The 18061-nt window shown below is 55.6% G+C and overlaps 8 protein-coding genes across 8 annotated transcripts; 6 read left to right on the top strand and 2 right to left on the bottom strand.

Moving 5' to 3' along the window:
* Positions 1-54: 54 nt before the first annotated feature.
* Positions 55-591, top strand: GNI_079650 (hypothetical protein; the record flags this gene model as incomplete). Its single annotated transcript, XM_011132317.1, has 2 exons — positions 55-69; positions 178-591. 2 exons carry the CDS (start codon positions 55-57, stop codon positions 589-591), a joined length of 429 nt encoding a protein of 142 aa, XP_011130619.1.
* Positions 592-1036: 445 nt separating this feature from the next.
* Positions 1037-2160, top strand: GNI_079640 (methyltransferase; the record flags this gene model as incomplete). Its single annotated transcript, XM_011132316.1, has 2 exons — positions 1037-1243; positions 1366-2160. The coding sequence occupies 2 exons, from the start codon at positions 1037-1039 to the stop codon at positions 2158-2160; spliced, it is 1002 nt and encodes a 333-aa protein (XP_011130618.1).
* A 340-nt stretch (positions 2161-2500) lies between these two features.
* GNI_079630 (putative 60S ribosomal protein L26) lies at positions 2501-3043 on the bottom strand (the record flags this gene model as incomplete). Its single annotated transcript, XM_011132315.1, has 2 exons — positions 2501-2856; positions 3028-3043. The coding sequence occupies 2 exons, from the start codon at positions 3041-3043 to the stop codon at positions 2501-2503; spliced, it is 372 nt and encodes a 123-aa protein (XP_011130617.1).
* A 443-nt stretch (positions 3044-3486) lies between these two features.
* GNI_079620 (WW domain protein) lies at positions 3487-5238 on the bottom strand (the record flags this gene model as incomplete). The annotated part of the gene is made up of 2 exons (XM_011132314.1): positions 3487-4784; positions 4938-5238. The coding sequence occupies 2 exons, from the start codon at positions 5236-5238 to the stop codon at positions 3487-3489; spliced, it is 1599 nt and encodes a 532-aa protein (XP_011130616.1).
* A 1380-nt stretch (positions 5239-6618) lies between these two features.
* GNI_079610 (high-affinity nickel-transport protein) lies at positions 6619-7815 on the top strand (the record flags this gene model as incomplete). Its single annotated transcript, XM_011132313.1, has 1 exon — positions 6619-7815. The coding sequence occupies one exon, from the start codon at positions 6619-6621 to the stop codon at positions 7813-7815; it is 1197 nt and encodes a 398-aa protein (XP_011130615.1).
* A 2091-nt stretch (positions 7816-9906) lies between these two features.
* On the top strand, positions 9907-10200 carry GNI_079600 (hypothetical protein; the record flags this gene model as incomplete). The annotated part of the gene is made up of 1 exon (XM_011132312.1): positions 9907-10200. One exon carries the CDS (start codon positions 9907-9909, stop codon positions 10198-10200), a length of 294 nt encoding a protein of 97 aa, XP_011130614.1.
* A 1081-nt stretch (positions 10201-11281) lies between these two features.
* On the top strand, positions 11282-16257 carry GNI_079590 (hypothetical protein; the record flags this gene model as incomplete). Its single annotated transcript, XM_011132311.1, has 3 exons — positions 11282-11999; positions 12098-12195; positions 12355-16257. 3 exons carry the CDS (start codon positions 11282-11284, stop codon positions 16255-16257), a joined length of 4719 nt encoding a protein of 1572 aa, XP_011130613.1.
* A 206-nt stretch (positions 16258-16463) lies between these two features.
* On the top strand, positions 16464-17711 carry GNI_079580 (DNA polymerase subunit delta; the record flags this gene model as incomplete). The annotated part of the gene is made up of 1 exon (XM_011132310.1): positions 16464-17711. The coding sequence occupies one exon, from the start codon at positions 16464-16466 to the stop codon at positions 17709-17711; it is 1248 nt and encodes a 415-aa protein (XP_011130612.1).
* Between the last annotated feature and the right edge of the window lie 350 nt (positions 17712-18061).

The following is an 18061-nucleotide window of genomic DNA, read 5'->3' as shown; positions in this document are numbered from 1 at the left end:
TACAGGCGATGATCGATGGTATCAATGACCGCATTGAGAAGCTAGCGAAGCGTGATGAAGCCCAGCAAGGTGAGATCCAGGACGTCGTAAACAGGGTTGGGGAGCTTGTGAGCGAGGTCAAGGACATTGCTGACAAGGAAGCGATGCTGACAAAAGGAACTGACTGAGCGAGTTCAGTTGTTGACAGACTGCGACCAGAAGCAGGACGGCCAGATCAAGGACATCGAAGGTCGCGAGAAGGAGACCCGCGAGGAGGTTGAGGTGTTGAAGGCCAAGTTGGAGTCTCTCATGGAACACCTTGACGGCAAGGAAGATCCCGCAACCGATGTGCAGGGGACAATTGACGAGCTCAGGGAGTCCATCGACAAGTTGGCGAAGCATGACCAAGCGCAACAGGCCGAGATCCAAGACGTTGCTGAGAGGGAAGCCCTCCTTCAGAAGGAGCTGGAGAAGCAGGTTGGCTGGCTGGCGGAGTACGGGAAAAACTTGCAGGAGCAGATCGATAACATCAACAGGAAATTAGTAGATATGGTGACATGTATGCAGACAACAGTTGGAACACAGGCCGAGGCCCTGAAGGCCGCCGCCTAAATTTTTGCTAGACAGGCAGCCAGACATTGTTAGTTCTTAGCGAACTGGGATATGCTGGGATGACATTGATTGAGGGGTTGGGGGGTGGCGGGATGATCAGCGGGGATGATTAGCGGGAATAATAGATGAGGACCGAAGCGGAAAGGAAGAGGACCAATCGGGCAAAGTAGAGAGGGAGAAAAAGAGGAGGCACTGGGAAAAGGAGAGAGGAGGATTTGGGGAGGGGAGAGAGATTTGGGGAGAGGAAAGAGGATTATTCGGAAGAAAGAGAGGACCACTCGAGGATGGGAAAGAGGACCACCGGGAATGGGAGAGAGGACCCTCGGGGGTAGGACGACCGGGATAGAATTAGTAGGGGAGAGATCCTCTATCTCTCGAGAAAGGGTCGGGGTGAGGTCCGGAGAGATGGTGAGGATCGCCCGGGAGAAAGGATTTTTTATTCTCGATGTTGGGTGTGAAGCGACGCCTGGCCAAGTCTGCTTCAGCCAAGCCACTGGACGACACTCGGGCTTTAAAGAAGCTCAGGCTCTGTGAAGATGGCCGGGTAAAGGGTGGCAAATTCCGACGTATTAATGAGTTGTTGTACACGTTGCCTAGCGACGAAGCCTTGCACCAGCTGAAGGCGGAGCGCAGCCTCAACCATGCCACTCACGTAAGTTGCTGCACCTACTCCACATACAGGTGTTGCGCACATCAGTGTCAAGCACATCGTGTTGCCTACACCACTGTTGAGCACGTCAGGTAGCACGTTCGGTACAATTGGATCTGTTGTAGTATCATGAAGGGTACGATGAGCAAATGACCAAATGGCCTTGCCATCCTCTAGACAAGATCTTGCCTGCTGTGAAGCGCAAGATCGAGACGGAAAACGCAAGGGTCATCTTGGATATCGGTTGCGGTAGTTGCCGAGTGCACCGAGAGCTGAGTACAATGACGGGCGGTCAGGCGAGCGGTCAGACGGAGATGGGTTTGGAACGAAAGGGGGCCGTGGTTATAGCGGTGGACTTTGCGGCGCCTGTGGGTCGCGGTCTTCCTCCGAAGCGGGCTACTGCGGAGGAGTATATAAAACGCGGCGGGTTTCTGGAATGTTCAGCGGCCCATGTTGCCTTGCCGGACGACTGTGCAGATGTCGCTATATTCTCGCTCTCTTTGATGGGCACGGACTGGCCCACGTTCATCGGAGAAGCGGTTCGTCTGGTAAAGAAGAAGGGGTCTGTGTTCATCGCTGAAGTCTCATCACGATTCAAACAACCTGGCAAATTCATTCGAGAATTGAACCGCTGCGGCTTAGTCCTAGTCAAACAACAAGATCTTGACTCCTACTTCTCTATCATGACATTCCGGGTACAGGACAAATCCAAATTCGACCAACAACTCATCTCTGCCGATGGTCTCAAGCCCTGCCTCTACAACAGAACCAAAGCACATAAAACCGACAAAGACTCACCAAGCGACACGCGAAGCAATGGTCACATGCACAAAGAGAAGCACCCTCCCGTCAACACTGGTCAGACATACGGCAAATGGAAACCAAACAGCACCGCAGCAGACCGAACCGGACGCAATTGAAAGTGCTATTTGGAACTAACTTTTCGTTCGTTGCAGCTCGGGGTGGTAGTTGCCAGTACGACCAGCCACGTAGCAGCAGCCAGCACGTGACAGGGCTGCGTGATAGGGACTGAGGTCCCCCCATGCACATGATTATTTGGATCCACCCAGGCCACCAGGAGTCGATTTTTAATTTCACCAAAAGCGGGACGTACAATAAAGTCCATCTGACAAATGGGGGCCAGCCCGCGAGTCGGACTTGTTGACACTCAGTCGATGCCTGGGGCGCACGGCGGACACTTTGTGGTTGCGCAGAATTATTTTTGAAAAGCCTCGTCAAGTTCCTGGAAAAATGCGGAGCCTAGTGGTGTCTGCGGTCGAGGACGGCCTGACGGGTCTCAGTGACAAAAGGCTTGGTTATCCGGAGGGCGCAGGGGGGGAAGAAGATGGGCTTCTTCTGCTGCTTGGAGTTTTCGCGGTCAATGTTCTCGATGCACACACGCATTTTGCGGCGGGACACTTCAGTGACCTTGCCGGTAAGAGAGCGGTGCTTGCCACGCATGACGACCACTTCGTCGCCCTTGTGGATCGGGAGTACCTTAATACCGGTTTCCTTCTGGGCCTCCTTCGTGAGTCTGCTGCTCATCATCTTATACTTCTGGTGGACGGTGGCGGTATAAAGCGCCTTGCGTACCTTGCCGGGCTTGCTCGAGACACCTACAACACACCCACGTCACCCCCGGCCTCCAATGTCTCTAATGTGGGCGGGCCAGCTCCGGCCGTCTCGGCCCCTGGGTGCCGGCGAAAGGCCCCGCCGAAGTTCCAGGGTCCACTAGCGTATTCCCCTCGGCGATGTAATTTATAGGTGTGGCTTGAGTGCATTCTTACGAGGATTGAACTTCATGACGGAGGCTTATACAAATTAATTCGACCCGAAAAAATCCTCCAATCAGTTTTGTCCTCTTTGGCTTTTGGAAGGCTCTAAGCCCCCCCCCGAGTCCCCCCACACAGGTCGGGACGAAGGAAGCTCTCATCCCTGCACTTGCGTCGCTTATGCCGAGCAACACCACCGCACTGCGGAAATTTCGTTAGGAGAATTCTAATGGACCAGAGCTACCATCACTCGTTATCCTCGCCATTCATTGTATGCGCTACGGTGGTGTTATGCGAAGGAAAAACCGGTATCCAATTCCTCCAGCCATTGCTCCTATATATGCACGTCCAGCAGATAGCAGGCGTCTGGCCTCCGCAGATAGCAGATGGCTAGCCCCTGCAGAAAGCAGATGAGATGTCAGGCCTCTTCCCTATCAGGTGCCTAGCCACCGACATTGGTGAGGGCGGTGGCGGTTAACTGGAGGATGAGATTTCGCCCTTTTCTTTTTCGCTGTTCCCGTCCGCTTGTTGAAGTCGTTTTTGGCAGTATTGAATGAGTGGGGTTATAACTCCCGGTCTCTGATACTTCGGCGCCAGCGTTGCGATCCATTCCAGCACTTGCTCTTCAGTGAGCAGTTCGTTGTTTGTGATTTTCGTCTTGGCTGCGTCTCGGACGACTTCATACAAGTCCCAGAGTGTATAAACAAAATCTGTGAACAACTCCTGGGCGCTACTCCCTCCTTGTAAGAACAACGCAAGATACCGATTATCAACGCAGAGCGGGTGGCTGTCAGACGCGACGGAGTCGAACTTCTGATGCTCCTCTAACCACTGGGTCGCCAGGGTTTTGAGCCGCGTCAATATTTGCTGTCGCTTGAGATCGATTGAATCTGAGAGACCAATGGGGGGAATCGTATCGTCCAGGGCAGACAGAGGAACTGGTTGGCATAAGAACTCGCTAGTCTCGGTCTTGGCGTTCAACATACCTTCTTGCTCGCATATTTGTAATAAGTTGAGATAGCGCGCGCGTGTTTGCTTTTCGTATGCAAATAACTTTTGGATTTTTGCGGGCGGACTGTCTTGGATGACAGCGGATAACAACGATTTCCATTGCTGGATGATGGAGAGGTCATTTACGTCTTCCAAGTCGCCGTCATAGTACCGTCGTACAAAGGCTATCAGGTCTTGTAAGGAAATGTCGTCCGAAATGAGCTCGCCTTTTCGACAGATTTTCAGCCAGCTGGTGATGGCCTCGGCTTTCTGCGTAGAGCACTTTTGTATAGCGGTCGCTGCTACGGCTGACGCAGTTTCCTCAAACGTCTCAAAACGCTCCCGGACATCCAAAATTCGCCATTCCGGATTATCCTCGAGGTCCTGAAACAAAGTGTCTGCGGCCATCTTTCCCAGAGACGGGATCTCGCCACTTTTCCAGCGCCACAAATACTCTGCCAGACTGTCGCGAGCCTTAGCCTTCTTCATCCGTAACTCTTCTTTGTTTTTCTTCACCAAATTGTTCACATGCTCATTAAATACATGCTTCCGCTCTCCCGTTGTCATGAGAGAGTTAAATACGTTCCATTTAGGGTCTTTCTGGAGCACCCGGCCTATTGAATCCCACTGCCCCAGATGACCAACGCATTTCCGTTCAAGAAACTCCCGAAACTTTGCCCGAGCATCACACTTACCGTCCAGTTTCACCTGCGACCAATCTTCTTGATCAAGCGCGGTGTGAGACTCTTTGATACGTGCGACTTCCGCAGGCACCTCCCACTCTGAAACACAACCGTTATAGCCAGTCCACTACCACAACACAGGTTCCAACCACAAGCCCCTGCACAGCTCCCACGGCCCACAAGGCCCTTGCCCAACTCGCATAGCTCCCATGGGTCACTGACTGGCTAGATGGGGGAGATGGGGGATCTTACCGCTTTCTCTGGTGAGGCTGTTATGCCAGTAACTTCGCCCGTCGCCTTGTGGGTATTCCTTCCACGCGCTGGAGGTGCTCAGCAGCCTCTCGAAGTCGCTCTTGAAATCCTCCGGCTTGTCCCAGGTACTGCGACCAGTGCGGGAGTTGTGCCAAAACACGCGACCTTCTGCAGTCGTATACTCCTTCCACTCCGGCTCTTGGGAAGCAGCGCCAGAGGCACTTGCACTGCCAGGTGTGGGCGGCTGTCTGCTGTTCGTGGGAGTACTTGGTGGATTATTCTGTCCTGCATCTGCGGCCATCTGTCCCCCTGCCGCCTGCCCGCTGGCCGAGAGCGGAGGGGTGGCACCCGAAACATTGAACCTAGGAGGAACTACCATCGGGGGCAGCAGACCCGCCACGGCTGGCAGTCCGCCGCCTCCCAGACCACCTCCTCCCAGGGTTGGCAGACCACCTCCTCCCACAGCAGGCAGACCACCTCCTGGCAGACCACCCCCACCCAAGGATGGTAGACCACCGCCCCCGGCAGGGGGTCCCAAGCCTGGAAGCAGGCCTCCCGCTCCGGAGGGAAGGAGACCTCCGGGAAAGCCTCTAGCTCCGGGGAAGCCCCCGGCCCCGGGAAAGCCTCCGGCTCCGGGAAAGCCTCCGGCTCCGGGAAAGCCTCCGGCTCCCGGGAAGCTTCCGACACTCGGAAAGCCGCTGCCCGCCGGGTTCAGGCTCAGTCCAGGACTCAGCCCCGGACTTCGTCCCGGACTGGCAGCGGGGTTCATTCCAGGCGGGAGCAGGACCGGGGGGTTTCCGAAGCCGGGTGGCAGAAGAGAAGTGCCTCCCATACCGGGCGGCAGCTTGCCTTGGTTCATGAAGACCCCAGTCAATGCGGCCCAGAGCTGGGGATCCGGGCCGGCCGGTGTCTGCACAAAGGGCGGCGGAATGCCGCCTCCCGGCGGAGCGGGAGGCTGCTGCTTCTGCTGCATCGGATTATACGGCGGAGGCGGGAACACTACCGAACACGCAAGTCATAAAACGTGTGTGCCATTTCGCCGTGAGTGGAGTCGCAAGCGCGAATCTGTGTTGGGCGGTGCCTCAGTTCGTGGAGCCTTACTTCTGGAATTACGCTGGCGATTAAAAAGTCGCAATCTCGTTCTCAGAGAGGCAAGCACACGTGTGTGCCCGAAGGGCGGCGACGTTTGGCACAAAAGACAGACTGGCTGGCTGGCTGGCTGGCTGGCGGGCGGGCGGGCGGGTGGTAGACGTTGTCGGGGATTGGTGATTCGGGGCTTACCGTCCCGAGGGTTGAGGCAAAAGACACATCGGTGGGCGGTTCGGCGGTCGAGCGGTACACTGCCGGCGGCAACAGTCGCGAGATGGTTGGAACGGGGGGTATGACTCACCAATAAGTTGACGGCTTCTGCTCTTAGGGAGTTGGCTCTTATGGAGTTGGCTGTTGTCCCCGGTCGGGGCACAGCGTTCCGGTCGGGACATAGCTTTCGGGGTGCTGAGGTTATCCTGGGGGCGAAATCCAGCACTGGCTGCCTAGTAGGCTGTGCCCCAGGAAGCAGTGCATGACACGGTGCATGACCAAGTGCATGGAGCAGTGGTGATGTGCCCGGTGATGCTGTGAGGGGACAGGAGTGTTTGAGACTGAATCTTTGGTTTACGTGACCTGCTAATTTTTTTTGGAGATGGTGTTGGCATCGAATAGGTCCCTACGCTTTCGCTTAGTGGTGTTGGGGTCAGTCGTGGTGGGTATGACGGTGGTGATGTGGACTATTGCAGGTGTGTACTATCGAGCCCAGCGAGGTTTGTTGGCTGCATCGGGTGTGGCCTACACACTTGGTCTGAGGCATGCTTTAGATGCGGACCACATTTCGGCCATTGACAATGTGACACGGAAGTTGATGACAGACGGAAGATATTCGACTACGGTAGGTTTCTTCTTCTCAATCGGCCACTCGAGTTTGGTTATCGCGGGTTGTTTTGTTCTCTGGGCCACCGAGAGGGCGATTGAGGATGCTGCGACAAATTATATGACAGTCCTTACGTATGTCTCGTCAGTGTTTGCGAGCGTATTTCTAATCTTGATAGGACTCATTAACCTTGTCCAGCTCATTAAAGTGAAGCGGGAACTGCAGCGGATCAAGCGTGAGAAGGTGTATAGGGAGGTCGACGATCAAGCCTTCAAAGGCGTCGGTGGGGTGTTTACACGTTGCGCTGGCGGCATCTTTAAGTCCGTCGATCGCAGCTGGAAAATGTTCTTCGTCGGTCTTATCTTCGGTCTTGGCTTCGACACCACTGCCTCCGTTACTGCCGTCATGACCACCGCTACTAGCCGCATGTCTGACCGTCGCATCAGCTTCGTGGATGCACTCATCATCTCCATGCTTTTTACTTGCGGCATGGTTGCCATGGACACGGCAGACGGCATCATGATGCTGGGCACGTACAAGTGGAGCGACCGGAAGATCGTGCGGCGACTCTTCTTCACTTACATTATAACCCTCATCAGTGTTATTGCAGCTCTCGTAATTGGCGTCATCATTGGACTCCGGCTCATCGTGGATGCCTCCGACTGCACGGAAAACAACTTCTGCAAATTCATCTCCTTCATTGACGCACAGTTCCAATTCATCGGTCTAGGACTCACCCTCTGCTTCATTGCAGTCTGGGGCGGCGGCTACCTGTACTACCGACACTCTCACTGGTCTCTCCTAGAAGACCAAATCGTCTACGCCAGCGAGACCTGCGCATCTTCTCAGGCACTCGTTGCCGATGGGTACACCCCCACATATTCATGCACGCCCAAGAGCCAGAGCTCCTTGCAGCTGACGCAGTACGGGCAAGTGACACAGTACACTGAAGTCGTCACAGAATGGCCCTGAACTTCCCCAACATGCACCTGGCCACAACAATGTAAATACTGACGTCGGCCGATACGGCAGATGTGACACAATGAAAATTTGCTAACAGGCACTGCCCTCACAAGCAGGCACGCCACCTATGCGACTTTTGCACGGACCAGCCGGAACCTAGGAGTTTTGCGTTCCCTGGCCTTAGTTTTTCAGACCTAGCACTTGGTTAACCGGACATATTAGCATCGTGGTTAACTAGCACACGCATGGTTGACTGGACAGAGTACACGATGCACCTGACGACCCCACTAAAATGGGGTTTCACTAAAACGGAGTTCATTCAAACAGAAAAAGAGGCGCGAGAATCAGAGGTTACTGCACGTGTCGAAGATTGCAGGAACGTCGAACCAGCTCCTCTCCCTTTTATGTCGTCGCAGCCGCTCACTGCTCATTCCCAAGTTCGGATGCTGGAAGGCCTCCGAGCGGTGCCCGGAGGCGGCACGCGAGTCGGTTCCCGAATGTCCGACGTCGCGTATACACGCCTCCCCGACCGGAGTCCCGCCGGCCTGCCATCGTCCCTTGGTCTCTTCCGACCGCCGACCCAGCGCTTCCGATCGTCGACTAATCCCTTCCGATCCCCAGAGGCTGACCCCTTCTGACCGCAAATAACCATCATGGCGGGCGCCTCGCTGATGGCAGGCCGCCCCCTCGTGGCGAGTGATCCCCGCCGACTGGTAAGGGATTTTGGTGGGTAACAGTCCTTGGGAGCCATCGTAAAGTCCCTCGACAGAAAAGCCCGCCGGTCGTCGCGGGTACGACCCCGACAGGGCAGTGCCGAGCGGCTGAACGTGATCGGGGTGGACGTACGGACTGCACCGCGGTCGCTCCCAACCCCCGCGAAGGTATTCTGCCGGACACGGAGACGGCACCAGGTATCCGGGCCGACCCAGGGAGCCTGGTCGGCCCGGGCAGTTCGGTCGGCCTACGGCACCGGGGTGGACCAAGAGGCCGAGATGCCCCGCGGCGCCAGGGTGCTGTAGCACAGGGCCGTGCGGTTGACCCGGCGCCCGAAACGGGTAGCCAACGAGGCCCGGATAGCCCACGTCACCACTGGTCCGGTAACTGGACGGGTTGGCTGGAATTGTATTTGGAAGCACGCCATGTGACTTGTACTGACTGTACCCGCCGGTTACCGCATGTGGTCCAACCGCACTTGTGCGAACCCCCACAGATCCAAACCTGCTGGGTCCCATGACATTTGGACCTCCCCCATTTGGACTGGAACGCCCCCCTTGGGGTGTGTGGCTCAAGGCTGGTTGATTGACAATCGAGGTGGCGGAAGACGTCGGTGAAATTCGCTTGAGATCGCCTTGGAAGGTGCGGTGCACTAGGGGGAAATTGCTTCCAATAGGGAAGGTGTTTCCGATGGGGAAATTGTTTCCAATAGGAAAGTTATTGGCCGAGGGGGCCCGCGGTGGTCTGGGGGGACACAGACTGGCCGCGGAGTAGGAAGAAGAAAGTGCATCGGGGTTGGGTTGAGATTGGAGTTGCGCACACGAACGCGTGACGGGGAGGTGTGCTCGCTGCGATAGATTTTCGCTGCCGGAGTCATAGATGTCGGAGTCTAGTCGGGTCTCCTTCATTTCGGAAGCCGTGGTGGTGTCGAAGACCGGTCTTAATGCGACATCGTCTACTTGCTTCCCCGCTATGTTTCCGTCGTCCCCATCCTCGAGCAGATGGCGGTGGGCTTCCGGATTGACCTCCGAGCAGCTGCTGTCGTAGGTCACACCGAGCCCACTCGCTGCCAAATCTACCTGCTCCGTCCAATGAACACCGCTTCCCTCAACATCGCTGCCGAGAGTTGCGACGTTCGGCACCGGAGTAGATCTCTGCTGCATCTCGGTTGGTAGCGAACCAGGCGAGCGTTTCGACAGCGTGCTGCGCTGCTCCTCCCTCGGCACCTTCTCCGGAGGTGATTTGCGTCCTGCCTGCGGAGGATTCGGATTTATAGGTCCGGTCTCACGGCTAAGGTCAAGCGGCCGCTCGTTGGAATCTGTTGTCAAACCGCTTGGCCCATTCGAACTGCCGAACGACGCCCCGTTTGAGATCACATCGCCTCCAATGGAGACATTGTCCACTATCAAGACGTCATTGGGCATCGTCGAACTTGGCAGCACGGAACTTGGCAGCACGGAACTTGGCATGACGGAACTTGCCACCATGGAACTTGCCACCATGGAACTTGCCATCATGGAACTTGCCGTCATGGAACCGGGTATTGTGGGCGCCCCGCCATCAGTCAAATTCGGTGAGTCATCCAGAATATCGATCGCTGTGGTGCTGACCACTCGTTTCCGCCGGGACGAAGGACGGTCTCGAGAAGAAGGACGGCTTCGAGAAAAGGGGCGGTCTTGAGAAGAGGGGCAGTCTTGAGAAGAGGGGCGGTTTCGAGAAAAGGGACGGTCTCGGTAGCAGGGGTGAAGGGACTGCGCTCCCGGAAGCGGTTGGGGTGACAAGCCGACGACGATGTCGTCTTTGCATCGACGTATTGCTTCGTGACTAGAAAGGTTGGAAGGCTCATTGAAGCGGCGGCCGTCGGGTAATGTTTCCGGGACGGACTGGAATGAAGAGTCGGTAATGTCGAACAGAGCGGTTGTCTCTTCCCTGCCTCCCCGCCTGAGGTTCATTTCGCTGCTCTCGAGGCTTGCTGAGCCTGATGAATCTACCCGATATGAATCGCCGGCATCCAGTGCACCTGGCTTGTGGCTTTGGCTCGGGTAGGGCATCTGCTCGTACGGTACTTGATAGTGTTGGCTCATTGACTTCGAATTCCGCAGTTCATGGATTACATTCCGATATGCAAAACGTATATCGGCATTATTGTAACTCTTAGTGTCCGCTGAGCACTTCCGGGCCCCCGTCCGGATAGGAGACCTCATCTCTGGAGTAAGGTGCTTTTGCAAACGCAGGATTATCATCTTACTGAAACTTGGTCGAACAGGTCTTAACCGACTATCACGGCATTTCTTTCGTTGCTGAGCTTCTAATATGCGGATCTTATGCGCCGCATAGTTCATTTTCTAAGTTCACATCCGTTAAGGACGGAAATAAGCCATAACACACAAGCAATCAGCCGAACCACTCCAGCCGCACGCTCCCCCGAAACACACACAAGAACGGCGGTCGCAAGTACAATTACCTCTTTGAGTTCGTGTTTCAATGCTGACATTTCTGATAACCAATTGTCATAGCTTTGGGGTTCACCTCCAAGCAGTTCTGATAATTTATGTTGAATCTAGAAGGTATATTGTAACAATCGAGAGATCCGTACTTGTCTTGAAACTTTGGCGAACTCGCATTCTACTTGAACTAGTGATCTTTTTCCATCTGAGGAGTAATTATAGTCCTCTGCCATAAATAGCACACGCGTGTGCTGCATCGATATTTATTGTAACATTCTGTATAAATCGATCCCCAGACTTGTGGTTTATAGAAGATGTTGGGCCGTAGAGGATCATACAGGTCAAGGCGGGATGAATACGGGGACTGGGACGATTGGGAAAACGCTAACCCAAATGTAGATTCTCGTAAACCAAGAGATTATGTTTCTCTGGGAGAGGTCACTCAAATTGGTCCTGACGGTCGCTCAGTGGAAACAAGATCAATGGAATCACGATCATTGAGTAGACTCAAAATCAAGAAGAGTCCTACAAAGTACCACTATCCTGGCATGGAACGGCGAGATAGCCGTGGTGAAGAGGAGAAACGTCCCGTATCCCGGGGATCGTCCGCGAAGAACACTATATGCGTTTGTGGAGCATCAGCCTTCTACGAGCGAGAGAAGGTACAAATAGAGCGGATGAAGAAACAAGTCAAGAGTGATGCCATCAAGTTGCAGTCAACAGTGGAACAAATGGATCAGGATCGGGACGAAATACGTCAACGAACGGATGAAATAGAACGACGAGAAAAACTAGTTAACGAAGCGCAAAGTCAACTAGATGAAGAAAGAGCAAGAGTTGAACGCGAATGGGAGGAATTAAGAAACCAAGAAGCTGATATAAAGAATTTTGAGAGCGTTATAGAGGAGCAAGAGAATGCATGCCTCAAGAAAGTGCGGGAGCTACAAAAGCTTAAAAGGGACCTAGAGGATCGCGAAAGTAAACTGAATAAGGAGAAAGAATCTTTATACAAACAACAAACGGAGTTTACAAGTTGGTTATAACACAATGCACCTCCTTGGTCTAACACCTCCTGTTTGGGTTGCTAGACTATTAGGACAGACTATTTGTACCGAAACTTGTTATTGTAGGTAAAGAAGATCGCATTAAGAGCTTAGGTAGTAGATTAGAAGCGAAAGAACAGAAATTGTTAGAAAGACAAGAACAGACCGACAGGGATCAAGCGGTGGTAAGACAGGCTAGGGTCCAGACTAGGGACCAGGACATCCCCCTTTAAGTATCACACTTCCTCCCTCCCGGTGGGGTCATGAGTCGGTGGGGTCATGAGTCGGTGGGGTCATGAGTCGGTGGGGTCATGAGTCGGTGGGGTCATACCGATCCTTCGTAGTTGGAGGAGCAACGGAAAAGTTTGGCCCAGCGGGAGCACACGCTTAATGAAGAGTTGGCTTCGTTGGAGGAGAGCCGTTTGGCGTTTGAGGAGCGCCATACCAAGTTGACGGCGAGTGAACAGGAGTGCGCGCGACTGATGGCGACATTGTCTGAGAAGCAGCAAGTTTACGACCGGGTTATCAACGACGAGCGCCAGATGAAGGAGCGAGTGGAGCGCTATGAAAAAGATATCCGCGCCAAGTTGGATTGCGAAGCTCGGGACCTCAAGAGACGCTCTAGCGAGCTGCAACTGCGAGAAGAAGACTTTGCCAGCGAGATGAATCTCAAACACGAGTGGCTCCAGTCGTCCACTGAAGAAGTGGAGAAAGCTAAACAAGAGTACTTCGCATGCCCTGGTCACATCCCTGGTCACATCCCTGGTCACATCCCCGCTGGTGGCCCACCCCCGCTGGTGGTCCACCCCCGCTGGTGGTCCACCCCCTCTAGTGATCTTCCTCCCCCTTGCTGGTTCACCACCCTGTTTTTTTTCCACACAAGTTCTGCACGCAGGTTTGCGGAGGAGGTGGAGGGCCAGCGCGAGAAGGTGGACCAAATGAGGGCGCGGTTGCGGGAGGACGTGGACCGTGAGCATGCAGAGTTGCGTCAGATTCGGGAAAGTCAACAGGCGGAGAATACGCGGTTGACGGCATTCCGGTCTGAGTTGGAAGACCGTGAGTTGCAGTTGATAGCGCAGTCGAATGAGGTGAGTAAGAAGGCATTGGAATTAGAGAAGACGGAGCAGGAGAGGAGTAGCGCGGTCCAGAAGAAGGAGAGGGAGTTAGAGAGAGGTCGTTTGGAGCAGACCCGGTTACGGAATGCATTGGAGGAGAAGGAGAGGGAGTTAGAGCGGGAATTAGGTGACGTGCGTGAACAGACGAACGTTCTGGAGGACCGTTGGGCGGAATATCAGGGACACAAGGAAGAGTTGAGTCGGGCCAAGCAGGCGGTGGACGAGGAGCTGCGGCAGCGGCGGGTGGAGTGGAAGAAACACGAAGACGAATTGCGACGGCAGAAGACTGACTTGGAGCGGGCACACGAATTATGCTTGAAACGGCAGAGTGACAAAATGAATGTGCTGGAACAGCGAGAAAACGCATTGGAACAACGAGCTAAACAACTCAACGACCTGGAAAGCGTTCTGCAAACCCGCTGCCGGGAACTCGACGAGAAAAACGCAGTGGTTCTCGCCCGTCAAAACGACCTCGAACAATACGAACGAGCACTCCGTAACAAAGAGAACGCCATCGGTCGACGATACCAAGACCGACAGACGATCGAAACCGCTCTTAGCGAGATTAACAAGACCAAGACAGAACTCGAAGAACGCGAAAGAAATCTTGAGTGGCAAAAGTCGCTAATGAGACAACAACAACATCGTAGTCAATCCCCATCCCGGAAACGTTCTTTCTCGCAACAACGACGAGCTCCTCTTATCAACCCTAGTCCCCTACCGGAACTCACTCTCAGTTCAGCACAACCAGCCAGGGGACGCCAACCCCCACCCTACTCCTGTCCACCAGACGCCTGTCAACCCACTTCTAACGAAGTAGCTGACAACCCCACCGACCTACCACGTGACCTGCCCGGTAGCGACCTTACCCGTGACCTACCATCCACTGCCGACCTGCCGTCCAACCCTATTGGTACCAGCTCCTTCACCGGGGCTAGCCCTTTCAACGGCACCAGTCCTTTCAACGGCAGCAGTCCTTTCGCCGGAGGAGGAGTCAGACAAGCGCCGCAGTCCATCATCACGACAATGAGCCAAGCTGCTGTCGACCAACCCCCGAACGCCTCACACGACCCCCGACCAATGAAACCTCTCTACATAGACAGGTCAAGTGTAACTCGAACCAGAGGAAACAACACAGTAGCTGACAGTCTTAAAACACCCCAATCGCTTCTATTTACTCAACCTGATCAGCGAAGCCAACCCGACGGTTGTAGCCAACCGGATCGTTCCAGCCAACCAGATCACTGTAGCCAGCTGGACCGGTGTAGTCAGCTGGACCGGTGTAGTCAGCTGGACCGGTGTAGTCAGCTGGACCGGTGTAGTCAGGCGGACCGGTGTAGTCAGGCGGACCGGTGTAGTCAGGCGGACCTGGAGTACACTCAGCCGGATGTAGTCGGAGTGACGCAAAGTTCGTACAACCCTTCCGGACTGAACGACAATCGGGTTAGCCGCCAGTCGACGGAGCAAGAGGAAGGGGCGGCAGCTAGTGAGGAGCCGAGTGGTGAAGGTGATGGTTCGTTGTCTAACTGCGCAGTGGGGGTGGCGATATCTAGTGATCGAGTCTGTCGCCAGTTGTCTGTTGAGTCTGTAGTGAGTCAACGTAAAGAGTCGAACGACAGCTGGGAGTGGTCCCGACGTGGAGGAAGGTCGGCTTACAGGAAGAGAAGCAGTTACGACGAGAAAAGGGGACGGACCACGTCATCTTCTGAGTTGGTAAACGGGTCTAGTTTTGACCCCGGCTCGACGGGAAGGAACGGAATCGGCACCGGCCCTCTGGGAGCTGGTGAAGAGGGGGCAGGTCGTGAAGTGGCTGGTCCTCCTGAGAGTGGATTTGGTGTCCCGGGCAGAAGTATGAGAGGCATGACGCAGGACATGACCGTGACCGGCGGCGGAAACGGTCCTGGGAACATGGGTATGAGGGGCGGTCGGTTGAGCACACACAGTGCGGAAGGCGAGAGAGAGATGTCAAGTATTTCTCCGGCCAAGATGGCGACGGTGATTGCCAAGTACAATGAGAAGAAGGCAGAGGTGGGCCACGAGCAGGCGCAGATGCGGGAGCAAGAAGAGTGCCGAAAGAAATCTTTGGAAGAGGACCTGCGAAAGCAGAAGGAGTCTGAGAGGCAGCGGCGAGAAAGCGAGGAGCGGGAAGCGGAGGAACGTGTACAGCAATTAATGACCGAGCGCAAGCGACGGTCCAGTCGCCTCTCGCCGGAGGCAGGACCCCCGAGCGGCGAGGGCGAAGGGGTACGGAGTGGCAGAGACTCAGCACTGAGCGGCAGAGACTCGGTCAAGTCGTTCGGGACAGGCGGCGCAACCGCGACGGTGAGAGATCCTATAGGACGAGGCTCGACGGGACGAGGGCCGACCGCACGTGTCTCGGCCGGACGAGGGACGACCGGACGAGGGTCGACCGGACGAGGGTCGACCGGACGAGGGTCAACCGGAAGAGAGTCGACCGGACGAGAGTTGACCGGACGAGGCCCGTCGACGACCAAGGGATCCATGGAGTGGAATGCGGCCTGCCCCCAACTGCCCCTGCCAGACACCCAGTGTCCCCAGGTCGCTGATATCGGCAGTCTACCGGCGCCACCCAAGTCCCTAGTGGACCGAGGGAAACGCCTGAAGAGCATTGAGCGGGTGCCTACCGGGGAGCAGGAGGACTGTCTCGCCTCGGACTTGGAGGACGACGACGAACTGGACAGACGGTTTGACGAGACCACATTCCGGCAGCCTGTCAGGCGGGAGGCGGGCGGTAGAGGCTACCGCCAGTCCCGACGAGGCCGCGGAATCGAGGACCGCGCGGATGGGACCATCGTCGCTGGAGAGCCGGCGGCTGAGAAAGAACTTGACCAGCAGGAGGAGCTTGCTGAAAGCCGAAAACTCAAGTTCTTCTCAGAACCTGGCTATCCTCAGCTTTATGGACGACTGCCGAAGGCGGCGGAATTTTACAGCAGCCAGTTCGTGCCTTCTCGGCAAGTTATTCCCGTCGTTCCGGGACCCAGCGGGAACGAGTACACGTCTGATCCCGTGGCCAACTCAGCCTCTCTCATGGAGAGAATGGTCGCTCTAACACCGACGCAAGACGCCGTTCAAAGTCTGGACGCCTCGTTCGTAGATTGCGAGGACGACTAATTATTTTTTACATGTTTCTCCAACCCCTCAATGTACCCCCTACCACGGAACCCACCGCAACTTGGACGAAAAAACCGATCAAAACGGTAAGTCGATTCTGACCAAGTGGAGCGACCGCGGCAATGTTTTAGGCCATAAGCCGCCGTTTTGTGCTCAGAGAGTTCCAGCATGGAGCGCAGTACTCAAGCCTTTACTTCTGTCGCTTGATGAATCTTCGTCCGTTTATAGTTGAAAGAGTAAAGAGCGCGGGCAAACGTGTGTGCGATGAAATAAAGGATGTCAATTTGAACGAAGAATGCATTATCATAGGAACCCTTTATAAGGTGATGAAATTAAAGCCGCAGATCTTGGACGAGTACATGGAGAACGTAGCAAAGGGAGAGAGCCGCCTGAAATTTGTGGATTCTTCAGATTCGTTGGTCATTGAGGACGGGACCGGTCGGCTGACTTTAGAAGGTTCTGTGGACGTGCAAAAACTGGTCACTGGACTAGTGGTTGGCCTGAGAGGCTCTCAAAGTGGGAACGGCGTCTTTCGCGTGACGGAGGTGATTACTCCGAAACTGCCTCGTCTGAAGCCGACAATATTTCTCGGTCCGGCTGAGAACTTGGCTCCAGCGGCTCCCTTTCGGGGCCACGCGGCCCAGGGACGCGGAGGCGCCCAGCCGCCTACAGAGAGTAGATGTATTGCGTTCATTGCTGACCTTGGTATTGGGTGTCAGACGACTGCGGAGCGGCGAAAGGCGCTGGTTAACTTGCTCGCGGACTCGGAGCTTTCCGTAGGGTTGTTGGTGCTTCAGGGTCGCAGTGTGCGCTCGCTGGACATGAGCAGCATAGGTGCCTTGGACGGCTTCATCGCGGCGGTGGCGCCGTCGATGAGCGTCCACGTGATGCCTACGGATGAGTTCGAAGTGATGCCGTTGCAGCCCTTCCCGAAGTCTTACCTGCCCGTGGCGGTCAACTACGCGAACGTTTTTCGAGTCACGAGTCCCCACGCCTTCTCTGTGGACATGGAGGTGGACACTGGCATGGATACAAGCAAACAGCAGGACGGCGAGCTGGACGACGGCTTCCGGGTTCTCTGTCTGCCGGACGCCTGTGTAGCCGACGTCATGTGCTACTCCAGCGTGGACGACCCGCTCGAGGCCATGCAGCTGGCCTTCGCCTTCCGGTCATGCGCCCCGACCGCGCCCGACACGCTGTCTTGTTTCCCCTTCAGCGCGCACGACCCCTTCGTCCTCGCACAGGACGCCGACATCCCACACCTCGTCGTCGGTTGCCAGGGTCCCCGCTGCCGGACTCTGGCGTCGCCGCAGTGGGACGCGGCGACGCCGCAAGCCTGTCTGCAAGAAAACGGCACGCTGCTCGTGGCCTTACCTGCCTTCAACGACACCGGCTGCGTCCTTTTTGTCGATCTCGACGCCCGCCAGGCCTTCCACTACCAGATCTCGCAGTAGGTAGGCCTCGGCGCCTAGTGGCAGGTGCAAGGTGCAGCGCCCAACATGCAGCATTTCGGAAGCTACGACGAAGGCAGTCTCTCGCCCTACGCGCTGCAGCCGACGCCGCCGGAGCCGCTGGACTTCTCCAATGTCAAGGTGAGCACAAATTCACGACCGCCGCGTGCCGAGTCGCATGCCAGCCGTGCACGCGTGTCCAGCATGCTACACCTCGTGCACTCATGCGCCGCATGGCGCATGGACCTGACCTCTCGACCTGTCGCCCGATCCGGCGACCAACCGGGTGCCATCAGGTGGCGAGTCGGGGGGCTGGGTCGGTGGCGAGTTGGGAGGTCAGGTCGCGAATTGAG

The sequence above is a fragment of the Gregarina niphandrodes genome (assembly GCF_000223845.1).
Source record: "Gregarina niphandrodes unplaced genomic scaffold scaffold00014, whole genome shotgun sequence".
Classification (NCBI taxonomy): Eukaryota; Apicomplexa; class Conoidasida; order Eugregarinorida; family Gregarinidae; genus Gregarina; species Gregarina niphandrodes.
Note: the sequence above shows the minus strand (reverse complement) of the source record. Positions and strands in the feature narration are given on the sequence as shown.